The 22,965-nt window shown below is 43.7% G+C and overlaps 1 protein-coding gene and 1 long non-coding RNA gene across 4 annotated transcripts in view; one reads left to right on the forward strand and one right to left on the reverse strand.

The window, feature by feature from the left end:
• Positions 1-18,571, reverse strand: part of LOC130358627 (uncharacterized) — a 64,699-nt gene extending 46,128 nt beyond the window's left edge. Inside the window, exons 1-2 of the long non-coding RNA XR_008889589.1 lie at positions 18,108-18,571; positions 9,862-9,996 (exon numbers count right to left, since the gene is read on the reverse strand). This is a non-coding gene — a long non-coding RNA (uncharacterized LOC130358627). The remainder of the gene's footprint in view (positions 1-9,861; positions 9,997-18,107) is intronic.
• The window catches only part of NR4A1 (nuclear receptor subfamily 4 group A member 1), a 64,319-nt gene that overhangs the window by 35,596 nt on the left and 5,758 nt on the right, over positions 1-22,965 (forward strand). The window contains exons 2-3 of one of the 3 annotated variants that reach the window (XM_056562121.1): positions 3,850-3,963; positions 21,482-22,293. In XM_056562121.1, coding sequence (XP_056418096.1) covers positions 21,484-22,293 — 810 coding nt within the window. In that variant the 5' untranslated portion in view covers positions 3,850-3,963; positions 21,482-21,483. Of the gene's footprint in view, positions 1-3,849; positions 3,964-18,590; positions 18,737-21,481; positions 22,294-22,965 lie in introns of those variants that run through there. The other 2 variants (XM_056562120.1, XM_056562122.1) reach the window with 2 other exon arrangements.

The raw sequence follows: 22,965 nt of genomic DNA on the forward strand, positions 1-22,965 counted from the left end.
GAGGGTAATAACGTTAAGCTAGAAGATGATACATGAAGAGATATAGTAACAGGGTGCTCACCTGGATGGGTTGCGGAGGAGCCACAACACCCGTTATAGCAGATCAATCCCATTACAGGGAAGAAATAAGATACCTGGACATGCAGCGTGGAGCAAATGCTGGCCCTTTAACCCCTTAACCCCTTAAGGACTGGAGGTTTTTCCGTTTTTGCATTTTCGTTTTTTGCTCCTTGCCTTTAAAAAATCATAACTCTTTCAAATTTACACCTAAAAATCCATATGATGGCTTATTTTTTGCGCCACCAATTCTACTTTGTAATGACGTCAGTCATTTTGCCCAAAAATCTATGGTGAAGCGGGAAAAAAAATAATTGTGCGACAAAATTTAAAAAAAAAACGCTGTTTTGTAACTTTTGGGGGCTTCCGTTTCTACGTAGTACATTTTTCGGTAAAAATGACACCTGATATGTATTCTGTAGGTCCATACGATTAAAATGATACCCTACTTATATAGGTTTGATTTTGTCGGACTTCTGGAAAAAATCATAACTACATGCAGGAAAATTAATACGTTTAAAATTGTCATCTTCTGACCCCTATAACTTTTTTATTTTTCCGTGTATGGGGCGGTATGAGGGCTCATTTTTTGCGCCGTGATCTGAAGTTTTTAACGGTACCATTTTTGCATTGATAGGACTTATTGATCTCTTTTTATTCATTTTTTCATGATATAAAAAGTGACCAAAAATGCACTATTTTGGACTTTGGAATTTTTTTGCGCGCACGCCATTGACCGTGCGGTTTAATTAACGATATATTTTTATAATTCGGACATTTCCGCACGCGGCGATACCATTTATGTTTATTTTTATTTTTATTTACACTGTTTTTTCTTTTATGGGAAAAGGGGGGTGATTCAAACTTTTAATAGGGAAGGGGTTAAATGATGTTTATTCACTTTTTTTTTGCACTTTTTTTTTGCAGTGTTATAGGTCCCATAGGGACCTATAACACTGCACACACTGATCTTTTACATTGATCACTGGTTTCTCATAAGAAACCAGTGATCGATGATTCTGCCGCATGACTGCTCATGCCTGGATCTCAGGCACTGAGCAGTCATTCAGCGATCGGACAGCGAGGAGGCAGGTAGGGGCCCTCCCGCTGTCCTGTCAGCTGTTCGGGATGCCGCGATTTCACCGCGGCTATCCCGAACAGCCCACTGAGCTAGCCGGCATGCTTTCGGTTTCACTTTAGACGCGGCGTTCAACTTTGAACGCCGCGTCTAAAGGGTTAATAGCGCGCGGCACAGCGATCAATGCCGCGCGCTATTAGCCACGGGTCCCGGCCGTTGTTAGAGGCCGGGCCCGAACCGCTATGACGCGGGGCCACGCCGTGGCCCCGCGTTATAGATCGGGAGTGGACACATGACGTTCCAGTACGTCATGTGTCCTTAAGGGGTTAAAGACTCAGCGTTTTTCCGTTTTTGCATTTTCGTTTTTTCCTCCTTACCTGTAAAAAATCATAACTCTTTCAATTTTGCACCTAAAAATCCATATGCTGGCTTATTTTTTGCGCCACCAATTCTACTTTGTAATTACATCAGTCATTTTGAAACATTTGGGGGCTTCCGTTTCTACACAGTACATTTTTCGGTAAAAATGACACCTTATCATTATTCTGTAGGTCCATACAGATAAAATGATACCCTACTTATATAGGTTGGATTTTTTCGTACTTCTGGAAAAAATCATAACTACATGCAGGAAAATGTATACGTTTAAAATTGTCATCTTCTGACCCCTATAACTTTTTTTTATTTTTCTGTGTATGGGGCTGTATGAGGGCTCATTTTTTGCGCCGTGATCTGAAGTTTTTAGCGGTACCATTTTTGCATTGATAGGACTTATTGACTTTGGATTTTTTTTGCGCGTACGCCATTGATCGTGTGGATTAATTAACAATATATTTTCATAATTCGGACATTTCCGCACGCGGGGGGTGATTCAAAGGGAAGGGGTTAAATGATATTTATTCACTTTTTTTTTCCACTTCTTTTTGCAGCGTTATAGGTCCCATAGGGACCTATAACGCTGCATACACTGATCTTTATCATTGATCACTGGTTTCTCATAGGAAACAAGTGATCGACGATTCTGCCGCTTGACTGCTCATGCCTGGATCTCAGGCACTGAGCAGTCATTTGACGATCGGACAGCGAGGAGGCAGGTAGGGACCCTCCGGCTGTCCTGTAAGCTGTTCGGGATGCCGCGATTTCACCGCGGCTATCCCGAACAGCTCCCTGAGCTAACGGCATACTTTCACTTTAGACGCAGCGTTCAACTTTGAACGCCGCATCTAAAGGGTTAATAGCGCGCGGCAGCAAGATCAATGCCGCGCGCTATTAGCCACGGGTCCTGGCCGTTGTTAGATGCCGGGCCCGACCCGCTATGACGCGTTATAGATCGGGAGCGGACTCATGACGTACCGGTACGTCATGAGTCCTTAAGGGGTTAAAATAACCGTACCAGATATTCATGCAAGTAGTAAAAACAAAACAAAAAAGTATCCTCTGGTCCCGCAAAGAAACAGCAGGTATCCGAATTATATTAAAAGCAGTATTAGAATTAATTGTCCAATAGATATAAGCGCTTTTGGAGAATGTATGTCTCCTTCCTCAGATACATGGACTCTTACCTAAGAGTGAATGGAACGGAGTTGTAATATCACACACAACCAGGGGACAGGCGAGGAGCTGTTTTTTTTTTTTTTTTAAGAAATCAGCTGTTTTTTTTAATTTTATTCCTGGCTAACCTCTTTAAAATTTCAAATGTTAAAGGAAACCCCCCAAGCTAGAAAACAAAGAAAAGACAATTTAGGTAAAGTGGAATCTAGCCTTGGCAGCTCTGCCACCAGCCTTAGGGCTGCTATTGCTACCTAAAGGGGTCTGCTATTACTATATAAAGGGTCACTAAGGGGATTGCTATTGCTACCTAAAGGGGGCTGATACTGCTACTTTAAAAAAAAGTTACTACTACTACCACCTCCTAAAGGTGGCTGCTGCTGCTACTGCCTAAAGGGGGGGGGGGGGGGGGCTGCTACTAATATGTATTCGGGGGGGGCTGCAACCATATACAACTGCAAATTTATACAGCTGGCGACTATGTACAGGGGTACCTACCCACAGGGAGTAACCCTTACTTATAGGAGGCTGCTACTAACTACAAGAGGCAGCTATATAAAAGGAATAACTACCTACAGGTGCCACCTACCTACTCAGGGCACCTGTGTAATGGGGAAAACCATGTGAAATGACCTGTCTACCTACTGAAGCGACCTAACTACCTAATGGTGGGGTGCAACCTACTCTTCCCCAATAGTGATGAGCGGCAGGGGCCATATTCATCCATATATTCGCAAAATATCGCAAATTCGAATATTCATCCAATGTTTGCAAAATTCCATATTCGCTATGTTTGTTCTCTTTTTTTTTTTTTTTTTTTTTTTTTTTTTATGCGAAAATTTGTTATGAAATTCACAATTATATCTTTCACCTAAAAGAAGGGAGGGATCAGTGTCCAGTTTGGAAGTGCCGATATTCGCATAAATTTGCATTAAAAAAGACGCGACTATTCGTCATTACCTTATCATATATCACTATATTCTATATATTCGCGAAATCGCAAAGTGTAGATATTCCTGGTAAAAATTTGCATTTCAAATATTCACGCTCAACACTATTCCCCAACACTCTTATCTACCAACTTTAATGTGTGTAACACTAATGGGGTTGTTACTGTTTGGAGCACAATACGTGCTGGAAGAGTGTCTAAAATGTTTGTCTGACAGGTTCTGTGGAAACGACTTGTGGCTGGAAGAAATTGTGATGACTGTCTGGGCCGGATGGAGAAGAAAAAGGAAAGTAAACGACTCCCATCAGAGAAGACTTCTCCTAATGTAACTGTATGTAATCACTTGTCATTGTGTGATGCAATGTTATTGGTGATATTGGTCTGTGTATAGTGTTTTTAATTTAGTATTAGTATGGTGGTATTATCCAGTCACTATATGGTAGTAAATGTCTTGGTAGTGGTCATCATGTGGTGCAATTATTTGTCCCTTGTATAGCATTGTTACTGGTTGCTGTATAGTAGGTTTTATATAATAACAGTATGATGGTATTTGCAGTTGTAATATGTCGTCCTGGTGTGGAGGTATTATTTTATGTTTTTAAACCCTAACCGAAACTCCTGTTTGGGAGGATGGAGGCTAGGGGCGTGGGGATTAGGGGCCTCACAATAGAGTTTTGCCTAAGTCAGTGGCCTCAAACTGGTGGACCTCCAGATGTTGCAACTTCAACTCCCAGCATGCCTGACAGCCGTCTGGGAATGTCCAGGCATGCTGGGAGTTTAAGTTTTGCAACATCTGGAGGGCCACCAGTTTGAGACCCCTGGCCTAAGGCCTCAAAGTCTAGAACCGCCTCTATTGACCAGATCCAGGGCTGTGCCTTCTCTATACTGAACCGGATAGTTCTGCAGATAGTCTTCATCACTGAACCGGATAGTTCTGCAGATAGTCTTCATCACTGAAATCCCCTTCAGTGCTTAGCAATAAGTCAGTTAACTCCTCCTTACCTCTGAAATCAATCTACAAACCTAGACAAGTAGAGTATAAATTTCATAAATTTGGGACCAATGGACTCGAATGTAGTCACTGGTGAGATAAGTGAGGCGTTGGTATATCTGTATCTGCCCTCTATACCAATTCCCATGTGGGCTCTTGAATGCTTTAGTCCCGGATCAATACCTGACCTGATTTACCATCTAACTAAATGCCATTATTTGTATTACTCCTTTCTGTTTATTTTCTCCTCCATGTGTATTTCTTGTCACCTCACTGTCATGGCCACTGCGCATTGTTTTAAAGTTTTGGTTACAGTTACCATCTGAATGAACAATAACTTAATGTATGCTAGTTACATTGTTTTCTTTGTTCATACAACTTAAAGCACAAGTCCAGTCCTGAGGCCACTGGACCTGCTCTCTTGCTTTTATCGCCCAACCTCTTCTTGGCGGACCTACAGAGCCCTGTTTGTTGCTCAAATACGGGTTGTGGGAGGTGTGAGCAAGGCAAAAGGCATGCCAGGTTGTGGCATTTGACCAGCTTGGCCCCACCTCCTTGACACTTGGCTGAGAAATAGAAGTGATTTTTGGAAGTTTAGCCACCACCATCAGCTCCAGGAAAGGTACAGATTGCTTTTATACCCTATTGGCTCTCTGATGGTGTCTGCAGCAAACAAAGTTGACTGATTTTAATGTAGAATTAGTAAGGATTTTTGTAAATACATAACTGAACATCACGCTTATTTCTGAATACCAATAGGACCTCTTTACCAGCTCTCCTCCCACAAGCCAATCTTTTTTTTTTTCTCTTTTTGTCCCACTTAGTTTCCGGTTTGTCTTTCCTCTTGCATGCTTCTACCTAGAGCCCTCTAACACGCTGCTGCTGCTGCTGGATTTGTTCTTACTCTGTCTTGTCTCTGTTTAGTAGTAGGAAGGTATAGAGGTGTATTGCTTAGAATGAGCTGTAGGCCTGAGAGGCTATGTTCACACGGCGGAATTCCGCTCAAATTCTGTTCTGCAAAGCTTGCAGGGAAATTTTTCGCAAAATTCTGAAAGAATTTCGGTGTGCTTAAAACATAAAATTCCAGGCCCCATTGAATTCAATGGGATTCTGCCAACAATTCCTTAAGATTTAAGACAGGTCTTTTTTTTCTTTATGTGGAAATTCCGCTGTGTGAATGGAACCACGGAATCCCTTTGAACATAATGGCCGACATTTATAATTGTCTTTAGAAAGTTTTTTGTCTAGAAAAGGCGCAAGCAGGGTTTATTTGCGCCTTTTGGTTTACACATTTCTGTTGATTTTGAGTTTGCAATCCACTGATTTTTGGCAACACACATGATATGGACGGGTTTTATGAACTGCAACTTTTTGTGAAAAGGCGCAAAAAATGCACAAAGCCACTGAAAGTCTCAAAACCTACACCAGCCCAGACGTAGCTTAGCTTTTTGGTGTATGTGAAGAGAGAAATTTCAGAAAATGTGACCTGCACAAAATGTATCAAATGCTCTGTGACCATTTAATAAATGTGGTGCTCCTACACATTACCAGCACACAAAAAAGGTGTAAAAATTACTACATTAGAAAGCCCCCTGAATGGACAGCATGGGAGGGGAGGGGGCCCATGACAGGGGGGTGTAGGTAGCAGCAGAGAAAAGGTTAATACTAGTAGCTAGGGAATAGGCAGGGTTAAGGAGGTTAGGGGGAGGAGCCTGTCCAAGCGCGGGAAAGACATTCGGGAAGAGGAGGGACCATTCAAGGAGAAGAAATCGTGGCCTGCCCGCCCTGGACGTTTTTTTTTGGGGGGAGGGGGGTGGGGTTTCCTTGTCACAGCGGTGTGAGCTGGAAGGGGATTTGGAGGCATGTTGGAAGGATGGTGGAGGTCCTGGTCATAAGGGCCGGGGGTGGGGGGGTGGGAGCTGGGTTGGGAGCCAGCTAATCATAGGGGTCCCTGGCGGAAGGGTCCGGTGGTCTTTGAAGGTGGTGCCCTTGGGTCAGGTGCTGGTCAACCGAGGGCAAAGTAGGAGACCAGGCCTGGAAGAGAAGCTGCCTTCAGGTCCCCTTCCAGAATGAGGAAGGTTGGGGATATTTGGTTGGGAGGGTATGTTAACCCAGATTGTTGGGTAAATACTGTTTATATTGTTGTTTATTATATTGATATTTATATTGGAGGTTATTTATATGTATATGTTTATTATATTTTATATGGTTAAATAAAAGTTGGGTCCGCTGTGGCCTTTGCACCATACTTTGAATTGGTGATTATTGAGGTTAAGTTAGAAAAGAGGGGGTGGGGGGTTAAGAGTGGGGTGGTTTGGGTGCATTGGTAGCAGAACTCTACGCTCCCCTAGTCAAGAGCACCCATTAGTCATATTAGTCGGCATCCCGCCGAAAACTATATGCCGTCATATACCGTTAACAGGAGCAGTGGACCCCATTGGTTTTTCTATGGTCAAACAAGCACACTGTTCCGGACCTATGCACAATTTCAAAAGATCAGCATCCGTTCGTTTGAGTCAATTTAAAGTTCTGTATGTGGCCCAGAGTCATTAGGTCACTCTGTTCGCCATTTAAAATGAATGTGGTCTGCCGCTCCCGCTAACAGTATTCGTCAGTAACCCATTTTCGTCAGGATGCTGATGGATACCACTAGCGGGTGCACTAACACAATATGACCAGTTAATAATAATTAATAATAATTAATTAATGTGACCAGTTTTTGTTGCACACTTGCCCATGGAATTAATCTATTCCTATGCGCACGAAAAATCTGCATATAAAACATGCCGATTTCACTAGGGATTCTGTTTAAAATGTTAGCTATTTTGGCAGGCAATTTTATTTGCAGTGTGTGAACACAGCCTAATAAACCTTGTATCCTAGCTCATTAACACATGAATGCGCGAGGAAAACATTAGCTACTTTCTCAGAGAACAGGATTCTTGTTTCGCTGGGATATGGAGCATTGAACAGATAGTTTGCAGCAAAGTTTTGTGCCAGACTTTGAGGAGGCAGAGAAAATGGAAAATGAATTGTGTGGCAGAAGATTACATACTTCTGTTTATACACTGAATGGAATAGGTAGGATAGAAATTCACTCTGACTGACGTAAGAGATGTAGATTAAATGCCACTTAAAACAATGATTCGCAGTTATAATTATCAAGGCCATAGACATCATTAAGCACACAACATCTATCATATAATACCTATTCTCACATATATACTTTTTCTTTATTACTTACTTAGAAATGCTAGATTTTCAGGACATTTTGTATCAGATTACCTTTTTTATACCTTTTTTTGCATTTTATGTTCTTCCTTCTATGGAATGCACAAAATAGCTCCTGTTAATGTGCAGAAAGAATCAAAAACATGACTGTTGACTGACTTTTTCTTTTCTTTTATTGTGTCCTTGTTTGGTACTATGAGTGAATGATGTATTGCTGTGGATAAGATGTGGTATCTATTGACTCATATACACTTTAAAGGGGCACTCCGCCCCTAGACATCTTATCCCCTATCAAAAGGATAGGGGATAAGATGTCAGATCGCGGGGGTCCCACCGCTGGGGACCCCCGGGGTCTCTGCTGCAGCACCCACCTGTTGCGGCTTCCGGAAACACTGGACGCTTGGGCTCCCGACCACGGTGACGTGAGATCGTGACATCACGACTCCGCCCCTGTGTGATGTCATGCCCCGCCCCTCAATGCAAGTCTATGGGAGGGGGCGTGACAGCCGTCACGCCCCCTCCCATAGACTTGCATTGAGGGGGCGGGGCGTGACATCACGATCTCCCGTCACCGTGGTCGTGAGGCGTTAGGATGAGAGCCTCCAGCGCTGCTGGAAGCCGCAACAGGTGGGTGCTGCAGCAGAGATTCCGGGGGTCCCCAGCGGCGGGACCCCCGCGATCTGACATCTTATCCCCTATCCTTTCTATAGGGGATAAGGTGTCTAGGGCCGGAGTACCCCTATAAATTCTTCTGCAGGGATCCCACTGTAAGTCCACCCTGGTCACATAACACAGAGTCTGGAGAGAACGCACTAAGGCCATGTTTACATGGCGGAATATCTGCACAGAATTACGCAAAAAAAAATCCTACACAGACATTCCGCTGATTGATTTCAATGGGAATCTGCTGCACTGTGTACACAGCAGAATTTCTGCGGTAGTAGTTTCTACCATGGAAATTCTGATTCGGGTGTCCGCAGAGGGAATAGACTTGTCTGTCCTTTTCTGCGGAATCTGCTCGGAAATGCATTGCTGTCTATAGAGACGGTGAATTTCCGAGCGGACTTAGTGCCGACATGTTCTCCCGCTACCTGCGGAATGTCATTCCGCGGTGTGAACTTTGCCTCTGTGTGTTCCATGCCCCCTATCATAGACTGGCATTGAGGGGGCATGGCATGACATTGAGGGCATGGTTGTGATGTCGCGACCCCCTGCTGCCCACTCCAAGCGTTCGGAACAAAATGTTCTGAATGCTGGGGCAGCGGAGTACCCCTTTAAACCCAGAAAACCCCTATAATACCTGCATCACTCTGCTCAACAAATAGATAATAGTTGCACTGGGTATTTATATGTCAAGTAAAGCTGGCCAAAGACTTGAAAACTTGCACCTCCCAACTAGTGCTCCTATGATTTTATTATTCACACTTCAAGGGTTACTCCTCTCCCCAACATCCGGAACATTGAGTTCCAGAACGCTGTGTGCGGGCATCTGTGTTCACGGCCGCCCCCTTGTGACGTCACGCCCCTTCATGTGAGGTCACGTCCCGCCCCCTCAATGCAAGCCTATGGGAGGGGGCGGGTGTGAACATGGAAGCCCGCACACAACGTTCAGGAACTCAATGTTCCGGAGACTGGGGAGCGGAGTAACCCTTTAAGAGTAATACTTAGTTATTTTACATCACATGGCCACTATTGCAAATACTGCTCAAGTATCTTTTATTTTTAAAATTTTTTTTATCTGCAATGTCTATCCGAAATAACTGAGAATATTTCAGTCACGTTCTATACTTGCCAATGGAATGAAGAATCATTTTAGTCCTAGATATGGCTAAATTCCTAGATATACAATTGCGTAGTATGTTTTTGCCTATGGCCACATTTACACAGTTAGGTACGTAATACTGAATTGCAAAATGTGGAACACACACACACACACAGTTGAAAACTTGTATGACAGGTCGAGCTTGCTAAGTTATTACAAATGTGTAAAATAACTAAGTAACTTACAGTATTAAGAGGGCTTTTCCTGGTCTTACATTGGCTGAAGGCAGATGTCCACACAATGCTTTCGGATATATTCACATTTTGCAGCTTTGTGCTACCAAAAAAATGATCCATCATTCTGGACTCCATGTTCTATCCCTATAGTAACAAAGTGAAATTTAAAAGTGAAAGTGAATTTAAAACTAAAATTTTGTATGGGCATAAGTATCCAGACCCTTTGCTTTGAAACTTAGCTCTGGGGGGGCCCTCTTTTTTTTTTTGCCTCTTGATCAATCAAGGTATATAAAAACATCTCCAAGATGAAGACACCTGTGGATTGTGTGGAGCCACATATCTGCTGCCCTGGATGTTCCCAGGATCACAGTGACCTCCATAATTCTTCAATGGAAGAACCATGAGGCTATGTTCGCATGTCGGAATTTCGCATTGGAATTCCACACAGAGATTCCGCAGCAGCAGAGTCCCATTGTATCCAAAAGGATTCTGCTGCACTGTGCACATGGCAGAAATTCCGTTTCCGCTGTCCGCAGAAAGAATGAACCTGTCCCTTGTTTACAGATGGTAGAAACTTCCAGAAGGTCAGCCATCACTGATGCCTTCACCAACCTGAGAAGATCTGCAGAGAAGAATGACCAGGGGTGTATACCTTGTACCTTCATCTCCAAGACTGGAGGCTGTGATATCTGCCAAAGGGACTTCAACTAAGTGCTGAATAAGGGTGCATTCACACCACGTTTTTGCAATACAGTTCCTGTATAAGTTTTCTATGTGAAAACCGTATGGAACCGTATGCCAAAAGATGCATCAGGTTGTGTCCGTTTTGCATCCTGTAAGGTTGTCAGTTTTTTCCCCGTACCCAAAACCTTAGTCTACCACAGTTTTTGGTCTGGGTGAAAAACTGTATTAAACCGTAGACGTTTTTTTTTTTTAACATGGGATCAATGGGAACCGTACAGAATCATATGTACATACGGTTCCATCCAGTTTTCACCATACGTTTTTTGACTTTGCACAGTTTTTTTTCTTGGAATTTCAATCAAACAAGTGAAACTTTATTCATAATTGAGTGAAAAGTTAAAAACGTATACGTTTTTCTCTTAAAAAACGGATGCAACCGGTCATCATTTTTTAAACCGTATATGGTTTTTAACTGTATACAGGTTACAATTTGTAGACACGTTTTGATACAGTTTAGTCCGGTTTTGAGGTATCAGTTTTTAATCAAAAACCTGATACGGAAAGGGTATTGCAAAAACGTGGTGTAAATGCACCCTAAGGGTCTATTCACACGGCAGAATTTCCGCCAGCGGAATACCGCCTCAAATGAAAGCCCATAGACTTCTATGGGATGCCGCACTCCCATTGACACTTCGGAATTTCTGCTTGCGGAAGTTCCGAAGTGTTAATGGGAGTGCGGAATCCCATAGAAGTGTATTCCCATTCCGCCATGTGAATAGACCCTAAAGGGTATGAATACTTAACAATGCAATATGTTTTTTCTTTTCAATAAGTTAGCAAAGATTTCTAACGTTCTATTTTTACTTTATTATGACGGCAGAATGAGACTTCACTATCTCTTACCGATTGTTTTGGTGTGGATTATATCCATTCAGTGAAGCCTAATCCACATCCTCAATCTTCACTACATTCTCCATGTGAACAAACCACATGTCACTTATTTACACATCTTTCAAGTTCATTCAGAAACAAATGTGTGCCACAGTTCAGTGTGTATTCTTATTGAATACAGTAGAACACACATTTTTGATATACCGTATATACTCGAGTATAAGCCGAGTTTTTCAGCACAATTTGTCGTGCTGAAAACGCCCCCCTCGGCTTATACTCGAGTGAACTCTCCACCTGTCAATCCCTTTCAGTGGTCTTCAACCTGCGGACCTCCAGATGTTGCAAAACTACAACCCCCCAGCATGCCCGGACAGCCATCGGCTGTCCGGGCATGCTGGGAGTTGTAGTTTTGAAACATCTTGAGCTCCGCAGGTTGAAGACCACTGTGGGTCCTTCGTCATCATCCAGACCCCCCTTTAGTTTTCAACTCACCTCCCCTCGGTGGGAAGGAAGGGTGAGCTGGTCCGGGCCATCTATGCTGCAGGGACCGTCCGGTGGGGAGGATTAGTCGTTCCGGGCTGTCCATTTTCACCGGGAGACCCTCTTCTCGGGGCCCGGCCCCGGCCTAGTGACTCTGCCTTGACAACGACGCACAGGGACGTCCGTGCGCAGCAGACGTACATGAGCATGAACATCCCTGTGTGTCATCGTTAAGGCAACGTCACTAGTACGGGGCCGGCCCGGAGCAGAGAAGAGGGCCTCCAGGTGAAAATGGACAGCCCGGAACGACTAACCCTTCCCACCGGACGGTCCCTGCAGCATAGATGGCCCGGACCAGCTCACCCTTCCTTCCCACCCAGGGGAGGTGAGTAGAAAACTAAAGGGGGGGGGGTCTGTATGATGACGAAGGCCACAGTGGTCTTCAACCTGCGGACCTCCAGATGTTTCAAAACTACAACTCCCAGCATGCCCGGACAGCCAATGGCTGTCCGGGCATGCTGGGAGTTGAAGTTTTGCAAAATCTGGAGGTCCGCAGGTTGAAGACCACTGTGACAGGTGCTGATGATGAAGAGGGCGGGGGGATGATGACGGGGGTGAAAAGGACAGGGGGATGATGTATTTCCCACCCTAGGCTTATAGTCGAGTCAATAACTTTTCCTGGGTTTTTGGGGTGAAATTAGGGGCCTCGGCTTATATTCGGGTCGGCTTATACTCGAGTATATACGGTATGTATGGAATCCCGAGTATCTTCTCTATTGCTGCTTAGCTATGAACCTACAACCAAGGACGAGTCTGGAATTAGTTAAATTCAGGAATGACAATTGTCATAGATGAATGAAGATTCCATTCTCAGCTATTGAATAGCCTTTTAAAGGGGTATTCCACAATTTATTCCGTCTTCGAGCTAACTTATAATACTTTTATTATCTCCATGCAGAGCTTTATCCGGTTTTAACCACTTAAAGACACAGCCAAGCTTAGTTTTTGCATTTTTGTTTTTTTTTCTCACAGGATAGGTGATAAGATGTCTGATCGTGGGGGGTCCGACCGATGGGACCCCCCGCAATCTCTGGTCCGGCAACACGAACGTACTGGACACTGAAGCTTGGGGCTTCAGTGTTAGTGACGTCACACCGCGCCCCCTTCATTCATGTCTATGGGAGGGGGCGTGGAGGCTGAGTACCACTCCCATAAACATGCATGGAGGGGGCATGATGGCGGAGTTGGCTCTGTGCCTTGGATTACGGGGTGCCGCGATCAGACATCTTATACCCTATCCTTTGGATGGGGGATAAGATGTTCTGGGGCAGAGAACCCCTTTCAGAACTCTTTTTATATTTTAATCCACTGACCCATATGAAGGCTTTTTCTTTTGCGCAATGACACATTTAATTTTTACCATAAAATGTACAGCATCACCAAAGGTTTTCATATTTACATTGGTTTTGCTTATGTGCGACACATTTATCTTACTATTAGGGGGGGTTTGATAAATATGACACAAAAAACAATAAATCACCTCAGAACACCATTTTGTATGTTTCCTCCTCCTCGAGACTATTCTGCAGAAAAAGGTGCCTTTGCGACTTTTTTGTGAGACTTTTTAAAATTGACCTCCAAAGTCAGCTTTGTAAGCCAGGTTACAACATTTTTGAGGGATTTGCAACTTTTTTTTTCCCCCCCCTTCGGGCAAAAATTTTGTAAACTGGCTTACTTTGTGTGCCCGAAGTAAGCAAAAAAAAAAATAAAAATAAACTCTAAATGCAATGATAAATCTCCCCTAATATCTTTATTTTATATATATTAACTGGCTCCAGAAAGTTTAACAGCTTGTAAATTCAACAATCTTAATTATTTCAGTACTTATGAGCTGCGGAAGTTGAGTTGTTCTTTTCTGTGCTCTCTGATGACACCTGTCTCTGAAACTGTCCAGAGTAGAAGCAAATCCCCGTAACAAACCTCTTCTACTCTGTGCAGTTCCAGAGAAAAGCAGAGATGTCGGCAGAGTGCACTGTTGCCAGACAGAAAACAACAACTCAACTTCAGCAGCTGATAATTATTGGAAGGATTAAGATTTTTTAATAGAAGTAATTTACAAATCTTAACTTTCTGGAGCCAGTTGATATAAAAAAAAAAAAAAAAAAAAATTAAGTTTTTTCCTGGAATACCCCTTTAAGGACCAGGCCAATTTTTGTTTTCACACTTTTTTTTGGATTTTCCTCCTCCCCTTCTAAGAATCACACTTTTAATTTTGCACCTACAAACCCTACAATTGTATTTTGTATTAACATCAATCATTTCACCACAAAATCTATGGCGAAACCCCAAAAATTACGCAGTGCACTTTGCGGTAAAAATTACCCCTTATCTTTATTTTGTAGGTCCATACGGCTACAAGAATACCCAATTTATATAGGTTTTATTTTATTTTACCACTTTTAAAAAACATAACTACATGCACCAAAATTTGTATGTGTAAAATTGTCATCTTCTAACCCTATAACTTTATTTTTCCACGTACGGGGTGGTATGAAGGTTAATTTCTTGTGCTGTGATCTGTAGTTTTTATCCGTACATTTTTTTGTTTTGGTGAAACTTTTTGATCGCTTTTTATAAACTTTTTATGGTATATGAAGTGACCAAAAATGCCCAATTTTTTTTTTTTTTTTTAACGTGTAAACCATCGACCGTGCGGTTTAACTAACCTTCTATTTTAATAGTTCAGACACTTACACACGTGGTGGTAGCACATATGATTTGTTTATTTTTGATTACATTATTTTATTTAAAGAAATTGAAAAAGGGGGGTCATTCAAACTTTAGGGAAGGGGTTAATCCACTTTAACTTTTGTTTTCATTTATTTATTTTTTTGTCCCCATAGGGGGCTATAAGATGCAATCTTGCGATTCCATACACTGTTTACACTGATCTTTTGGCTCAGCATTGATCAGTGTTATCGGTGCTCTGCTGCTCTAGCCTGAAGAGCCTAGCTGGGGACATCAGAGCACCGATCGAACTTCAAGGACGCAGGTAAGGACCCTCCCGCTGTCCACTCAGCTGATCGGGACCTGCAATTTCACCGCAGATGTCCCGATCAGCTCCGCTGAGCTAACCGGCAGGTTAACCCCCGCATTTAGACATTGCAATAAACTTTGATTGTGGGGTCTAAAGGGTTAATGCCACTGCATAGCAACCAGGGCCCACCGGGAATGAAGCGAGCACGATTCAAACTCCAGTAACGGGACCACAGGTACACCCTCAGTCAAGGGCGTGGACCTGTACACCCTTCATCCTTGAGGGGTTATAAAAAAAATATATATATTAGAGATGAGCGAATTTACAGTAAATTTGATTCGTCACAAACTTCTCGGCTCGGCAGTTGATGGCTTATCCTGCATAAATGAGTTCAGCTTTCAGGTGCTCCCATGGGCTGGAAAAGGTGGATACAGTCTTAGGAGACTCCTTCCTAGGACTGTATCCACCTTTTCCAGCCCACCGGAACACCTGAAAGCTGAACTAATTTATGCAGGAAAAGTCATCAACTGCCGAGCCGAGAGGTTCGTGACTAATCGAATTTACTGTAAATTCGCTCATCTTTAATAGCTATATATATGTTGGCTCCTGCACCCCACCCACCTCTATTAGGTGTATATAAGGTGCCTTGGATGTTTCAGACCTTGCAATGCCTGCTGTACTGTTCACACAGAGGCATATTCACAGTGTAGGGTCCGTCCCAGAATGAGGTCACCTTACCGTGGTGGGACGGTCCACGCTATTTGGCCGCCAAATTTGCAAGCTAAGTACCTCATAATTACATATTTTCATTTATTGCATTACAGCTGTATAGCTTTTCATGTTCTATCTATATACTCATGTTTTATCTATATACTCATGTTTCATCTATATCTTTGTGCTAGCAGTGTGCTGCTGTATTCTCCTGTTGCGCTATATATTTTTTTCTTTAACGAGTCTTTAGACTCCTTATTTTTCTGTATTCGCGGTGATATGTGGGCTTATTTATTTATTTTTGTACCGTGATCTGTAGTAGAGATGAGCGAACTTACAGTAAATTCGATTCATCACGAACTTCTCCGCTCGGCAGTTGATGACTTTTCCTGCATAAATTAGTTCAGCTTTCCGGTGCTCCGGTGGGCTGGAAAAGGTGGCTACAGTACTAGGAGACTCTTTCCTAGGACTGTATCCACCTTTTCCAGCCCACCGGAGCACCGGAAAGCTGAACTAATTTATGCAGGAAAAGTCAGCAACCGCCGAGCTGAGAAGTTCGTGACGAATCAAATTTACTGTAAGTTCGCTCATCTCTAATCTGTAGTTTTTACACTTTTGTGTATGCGTGACTTTTTTTCATCACTTTTAGTTTCCTGTGATGTGATGTGTATTTTATTTTACATTAAGGCCGTTTACTGTTCATTAACCTTATAAAAAAACATTTTTAGGCTTTGGGGTGAATATATTCTCTGGTAGAATTTGTTGTAAACTGCAGAATGTTTGTAGAAGTTGAGCTGTTTATAATCTGTGTATGTGAATAACATTGGCTTTATATTCCCCAATATGTTTCAAATAATTATTTTGTATCCTATTATACTAGTGATCTTTGCACACACAAGAAAAATCTCTCCAGAGCAGTGTTTTCTAATCAGTGTGCCTCCAGCTGTTGTAAAACTACAAATCCCAGCATGCCTGGATAGCCAATGGCTGGGATGTGCAGCTGGAGACGCGCTGTTTAGAAACCACTGCATTAGGCTATTTTACAAACAGTGTCTCCCCAGCTATTGCAAAACTACAACTCCCAGCATGCCCGGACAGCCGTTGGCTGTCCGGGCATGCTGGGAGTTGTAATTTTGCAACAGCTGGAGGCACACTGATTGGAAAACACTGCTCAAGGGATTTGAAGCTATTTTGACCACTTGCAGACAAAACCGATCTATTTTAAACTGTGATATAAGGGTACGTTCCTATGTACAGGATCTGCTGCATATTTTCTGCAGCTGATTTTGTTCCACGGCAAAACGATCTGCATAAAATATGCAGCAGATGCTGTATGTGTGGACGTTCCCTTACAGCTGGATAGCCACAGGTTGGGGAACACTGGACTAAATCTTTAAGCTACATTTCATATGATCAGTTATACCTTAAGTACATGTTGGGAGTTATAGTTCTGCAACAGCTGGAGAGCCACAGGTTGGGGAACCTTGCTTTACAGCCTCAACTGTTTTTAGGGAATGCTGGGTATTGTTGTATGTGAAAGCTGGATAGCCACAGGTTGGGGAACATTGGACTACATCTTCAGGTATAGCTGGTCATATGTAATGTAGCGGTCAGCGCATGCTGGGAGTTGTAGTTTCACATCCGCTGAAAAGCCACAGGTTCAGAAACACACACTGGACTACAGCCTCAGGTCTAGGCAATCATTTGTAATGCAGCTGTCAAGTAATGCTGGGACTTGTAGTGCTGCAGGTTTTATAACTACAGAATGAGGATCATTGCTGTACAGCTCCAGCCGATCATTCATAACACAGCTATCCGGACATGCTGGGAGTTGTAGTTTTGTAACAGGTTGGGGAATAATGGACAACAGCCTCTGGTTTAGATAATCATATGTAATGGAGCTGTCAAGGAATGCTGGGAGTTGTAGTTCTGCAACCGTTAGAGGACTTCAGGATGTACTTCAGGTGTAGCCAATCATTTATGACATAGCTGTTAGGGCATGCTGGGAGTTGTAGTTTTACAACAGTGAGAGCCACAGGTTGGGGAACATGACTACAGCCTCAGGTCTATGTAATGTAGCTGTCAAGGAATGCTGGGTGTTATAGTTCTGCAACAGTTGGATGACTTCGGGATACGGACCATTACTCTACAGCTCCAGGTGTAGCCAATCATTTAAAACCTAAGTTGCTGGGGCATGCTGGGAGTTGTAGTTCTACATAATTCAGGGAGCCACAGGGTTAGGCAACACTGGATTATAGTCTCTGGTCTAGGTGTTTAATAATACAGCTGTCAGGGCATGCTGGGAGTTGTGGTTGTGTACAGGTTGAGGGAAATGGCATACCCTTTATTGTGTGTATCTAGTGGCGTTTCCCAACCAGGGAGCCTCCAGCTGTTGCAAAACTACAACTCCCAGCATGCCCTGATCTAGTGCGTGGTGCTTCCAGCTCTCTACATCGTGCAGTGACGTCAGCCTCCTCCTGGTTGTCCCCGGCAGGGAGATCACACCCGTGTGTAGTAGTAATATCTGGCCAGGTCCTGGGTCACACGTCCCGGCTGTAGTGATGTCACCCCGAGCACCTGACATCACATGACAGCTCCGTCTCCTCCTATGGAATCCGTACAGCCGTAATTATACCGAGAATCCCAGGGAAGCCTGTGCCCCGTGCTATATCGGCCGGGTGATGACGTCCGTACGGGGTCTCCCCCACCCCAGGCTGCTATTTCAGGGCTGCGTCCCTCCAGCCGCCCGGCTATTAATAGAGCGCCGTGCTATTAATAGATCAAACAATGCGCCCTGCGTCATAGGAAACGGCGTGCGTCAACAGATACATTCCAGCGACGTGCCGGAAAGGCCACGCCCCCTCTCGCCTTCTATGGAGAGCGGGACAGAATCACCCATGTGCGTCATCCGCCCCCCTGCGTAGGGCCACGCCCCCATGCGTCACAGAGGCTTTAATAGAATGTAGATGCCAGACTGGAGCTCAGTGAGCAGTGCAGGGTCCGGGGAGACACACTTATACTCAGGCTGGGCAGCGCACCCTGCGGACAGCCCGCACCGGAGACCTCCAGCTGACACGTCTGGTATGTCCTCACTAATGTTCTGTGTGCAGCCATAGGAGCCACAGCTTGTCTGTACAGCACGGGGCTTCACATGCATTGTCACTTCTCACCTGTTCATTGACAGCCATCGTGTTCTACATGGTGACAGCAGGCAGTGCTGAACTGTATGTAGCAACAGGTGCACCATGGTTCCTGCACCCGTCTTCTTGCAGGGATCAGTCACCCCCAATAACCTAAGGGGAGGCATTACTGCATTGTTTTGTGCCTCTAGCTGTTGCAGAACTACAGCTGTCTGGGCATGCTGGGAGTTGTAGTTCTCCAACAACTGGTTTTGGGGGGGGGGGGAACCCTGCTTTACTGGTATAGCTAAGGATCTGGTGCTTATTCCTGTATCCAAGGCAAATCCCATACTGGAGAAATGAAGCTTTTGTGCCTTGTGTGCAGCCTGAGGTTTGTTTAGCAGATTTGCTCTTATTACTTGATATTATGTATTTTATTTCTGGATACCTGTAGGGCTCTATTCTTCACATGGCTTTATTAGAGCTTTTGCATTTTTTGTTTTAGTCCTGTATGTAAAAAGAGTAGGATTCTTTTGTGTCTGTGATCTCCAGAACGCTTATCATGTCCGGACGGCTGGAAGCTGTCAGGTATGCTGGGATTTGTAATTTTGCAATAGCTGGAGAGCCACAGGTTGGGGACCACTGCTGTACAGTCTCAGGTCTAACCGATCATTGGTAAGGCAGTTGTCTTGGCATCTTGGGAGTTGTAGTCCTGCAACAGTAGGAGCAAAAGGTTGGGGATCACTACTGTACCGTGTCAGGTCTAGCCTGTCCTTTTTAGAACATGCTGGGAGTTGTAGTGTTTACAACAGTTTGGGAATCATTGGTAATGAAGATGTCAGGGCATGCTGGATATTGTAGCTTGAGAGCCACAGGTTGGGGTATGCTGCACTAGTCACTTTACACTCCCCAGGAACACGGCATATACATTATTTTGTGTGCACTATGCTGCAATGGCTGATTTAAATACTCAGCCGAAGACTGTCCATGCATGCTGGGAGTAGTAGTTTTGCAACAGCTGGAGAGTCACTCTGCATTATATGGAGGTCTGCCCTATCGGGCGCTCATCTCTTTTTTTTGCTCTGCCTTTGTTTTCTTGTGCAAAGTGCTTTCTTGGCTCTATGCAGCCTCCTATCTCACGCTCCCGGTTGCATTTCCTCCAGGGAAAAGTCTAACCTATAAGCCTCCTAAATCAGTTTTATTGTGTCGGGTCACAATGGTGTTCAAAGAAAAGAATGTAGCGGTTTCTATGTGATATACCCACACTTGTGGACAATTGTAGCAGCTTTTGAGTATTAGTGATTTTTAGGATGGTTACAGATGTGCGCCGTATTATTCAGAAGACTGTTTAGAGCTAGTGTTGTCCTACCTGTCGTTCTCCAGCTGTTGCAAAACTACAACTCCCAGTAGCTCAAGGCTATATGACAGTGGTGTCCAAACTGTGGTCCTCCAGATGTTGCAAAACTACAACTCCCAGCATGCCCGGACAGCCGAAGGCTGTCCGGGCATGCTGGGAGTTGTAGTTTTGCAACATCTGGAGAGCCACAGTTAGGACACCACTGCTATATGGTCTTTTGTTTTAATTGCGCCACCACAGACTGGCTATAATCCCCTCCCTCAGTGCTTTTGCTAGTGCAACTGCTGCAGAGCCTCTTGAGGTGTAAATCCAGCTGTCGGCGCTGCTTTGATGACGTTCCATCCGTTAGTTGAGTATGATGTAAAGAAGCAGAAAGCTCATTAACAGCTCTTCTTCCCAAGGATCCCTGCAGCAGCTGAGATGCCTTTCGATAAGTCCAGTCATCCTGGCAGATCCCTGCACGGTCTATAAATATAGTGAGAATACTGCCGGCTAGGCTATGATCTAATAGTTTGCCATTTTTTTTTTCTCCATTTTAAATTCATGAGGATTTTAGGTGCCGTTTAGTAAAACAGCGGTTGATCCCATTCCTTTTTTTATTTATTTTTTTATTTTTTTTTTATATTTCTACACGAGTCCGATTTTATTTTCTAATTTGAAATATGTTGCTTTTCTTTACTCTTCTGTGAAAGTTTCCTGTCCGGGTTATTTTTTTCTTTTTTTTTTTTCTTCGCGGCATTGAGACACCGCGCTGCATTTTTGGCGTAGCAAGTTTCTTAGGGCGGAAACATTACGTCTTATTTCTCCCTGCAAGGCTTTTGTTTAGCTAGTCGCTGCAGGCAATGGACGTACATGTCAGACAGCCGTCATTGACTGACACACAGAACCTTGCAGGCTTAAACTCAATGACTTGTAGTGTTGACAGGTAAAAAAAAAAAAAAAAAAACATAACAAAAAACAAACTGATGTTTAGCGGTGTCAAAGGATCCGTGTAGAAAAAATTTGCAGCATATGTGTGGTAAATCACCTGTTTCGTAATGACGGACCATTACCATGTGCTCCCTCTTTGTGTCTCTTTTAGATCTGATGCTGACCACTGTGCTTTTATTTTCCTTTGGAGCTGATTTTTGGGTTATTTTTGTCATAGGGTCAAGTGCAATCGAAAGCCAATTGCTGCTTTACAGTATTTGGGGCTGTTGGAAAGTTTTAGACTTGGTGGAAACTTTCACTCCAGCTTTGGTGCAACTTTTGTCCCTCGAATATATTGTTGTTGTATTGGAAATTCACCTTATTTTATCAATACTTTTATTACAATGTATTAAGTCTCCTTTTTCTTGTTCTTTTGTTCAGAAATGCCCTGTATTCAAGCGCAGTATGGAAGTCTGTCTAATTGTGCAGGCCCCAGTGACACCTATGTTCCAGACTTCTTAAACTCCGAGTTCAGTAAGTTCACCATGGACCTTGTTAACAGTGAAATTGCAGCTTCCACTTCATTGCCAAGTTTCAGCACCTTCATGGATGGTTACACTGGAGAATTTGATGCTTTTCTCTACCAGATACCTTCTACAACACCCCAGTCATCGCTGAAGGTGGAGGAGTTTCAGGTGTTCGGCTGTTACCCAGGTTCCTTCACAAATCAGGTGGACGAAACCATGTCATCGAGTGGTTCCGATTATTATGGAAGCCCTTGTTCCATCCCATCTCCGTCTACACCAGGTTTCCAGAATCCTCAAGTTCCTACGTGGGAGAGCTCTTATGGAGCCTACTCTCCAACTCAAAATTATGACAGTATGAGGCCATGGACTGATCAACAAAAAAACATTCCACAGTCTTCATTTTTCTCCTTTGGCACACCATCTCACAGTCCAAACATGGCTCCTAATTCATTAAAGATGACCCAAGGTCCACATAGACTTGAACAGCAGGTTGTGGATCCTGACGTGTTTGCACTAGCACAGAGCTCTTCTGCCGGATTTCCCACTATCCCTATTGGTCAGGGACCTGTGGTACTGGATAGCTCGGTTATATTGGACAGTCCGTTATCTCCTTCAAAAGCAAGGAGCCCCAGCTCCAATGAGGGGCGCTGTGCTGTCTGCGGAGATAATGCTTCATGTCAACATTATGGCGTACGAACCTGTGAAGGATGCAAAGGTTTTTTTAAGGTAAGCGCTAAATACACTGCAGTTTTTGGTTGTCATAAAACTAGATTAGACCTTCGTTGCCTCACCTCTTGGTCTTCTCGCTGCCCTGCAGACTTGGCAGGTGGTCTTGGCACATACATTTGGTCCTGTGCCACCCTGTCTTTGCCCTTCAGCTGATACGCATTCCCAATGATAAAGAAAAAGGGGCTCGTCCCAAAACTGTCCTGTGGTGTTAAAAAGCAGCTGTCCTCCCCGTGTACAGTTTCTTGGCCTGAATTTACAGCAGTTGATCATCTCTGCTGCCTTTTTCTAACGTCAACCGAAAAACATTGGGCCAGGCAAACGGGATAAAAGGAGGAACCCAACACCAATTATACTGCAGCTAGGGGAGTAGAAGTTTCCATTAGGCAGCAGGTGTTGTAACGGTGCGAAATAAACTGCAACCTTAACCCTCTAGAAGAGAGATCCAGAATAATTTAGCCTACAGTAACCATGCACAATCATTTGTGGAGTCTGTGTCTACTCCAGTGTTCTCTGATACCCATGGGGAGTTTGATAGGAATGATGCACTGTTGCATACTGAAAGCAGTCTTTTAGAAGCCTACTTAATGTTACCATTACATGTTTACATGGAGAGTCTTAAAGTGGTATTCCAGGAAAAAACTTTTTTGTTTATATCAACTGACTCCCGAA

This window comes from Hyla sarda, chromosome 2 (assembly GCF_029499605.1).
Source record: "Hyla sarda isolate aHylSar1 chromosome 2, aHylSar1.hap1, whole genome shotgun sequence".
Lineage (NCBI taxonomy): Eukaryota > Metazoa > Chordata > Amphibia > Anura > Hylidae > Hyla > Hyla sarda.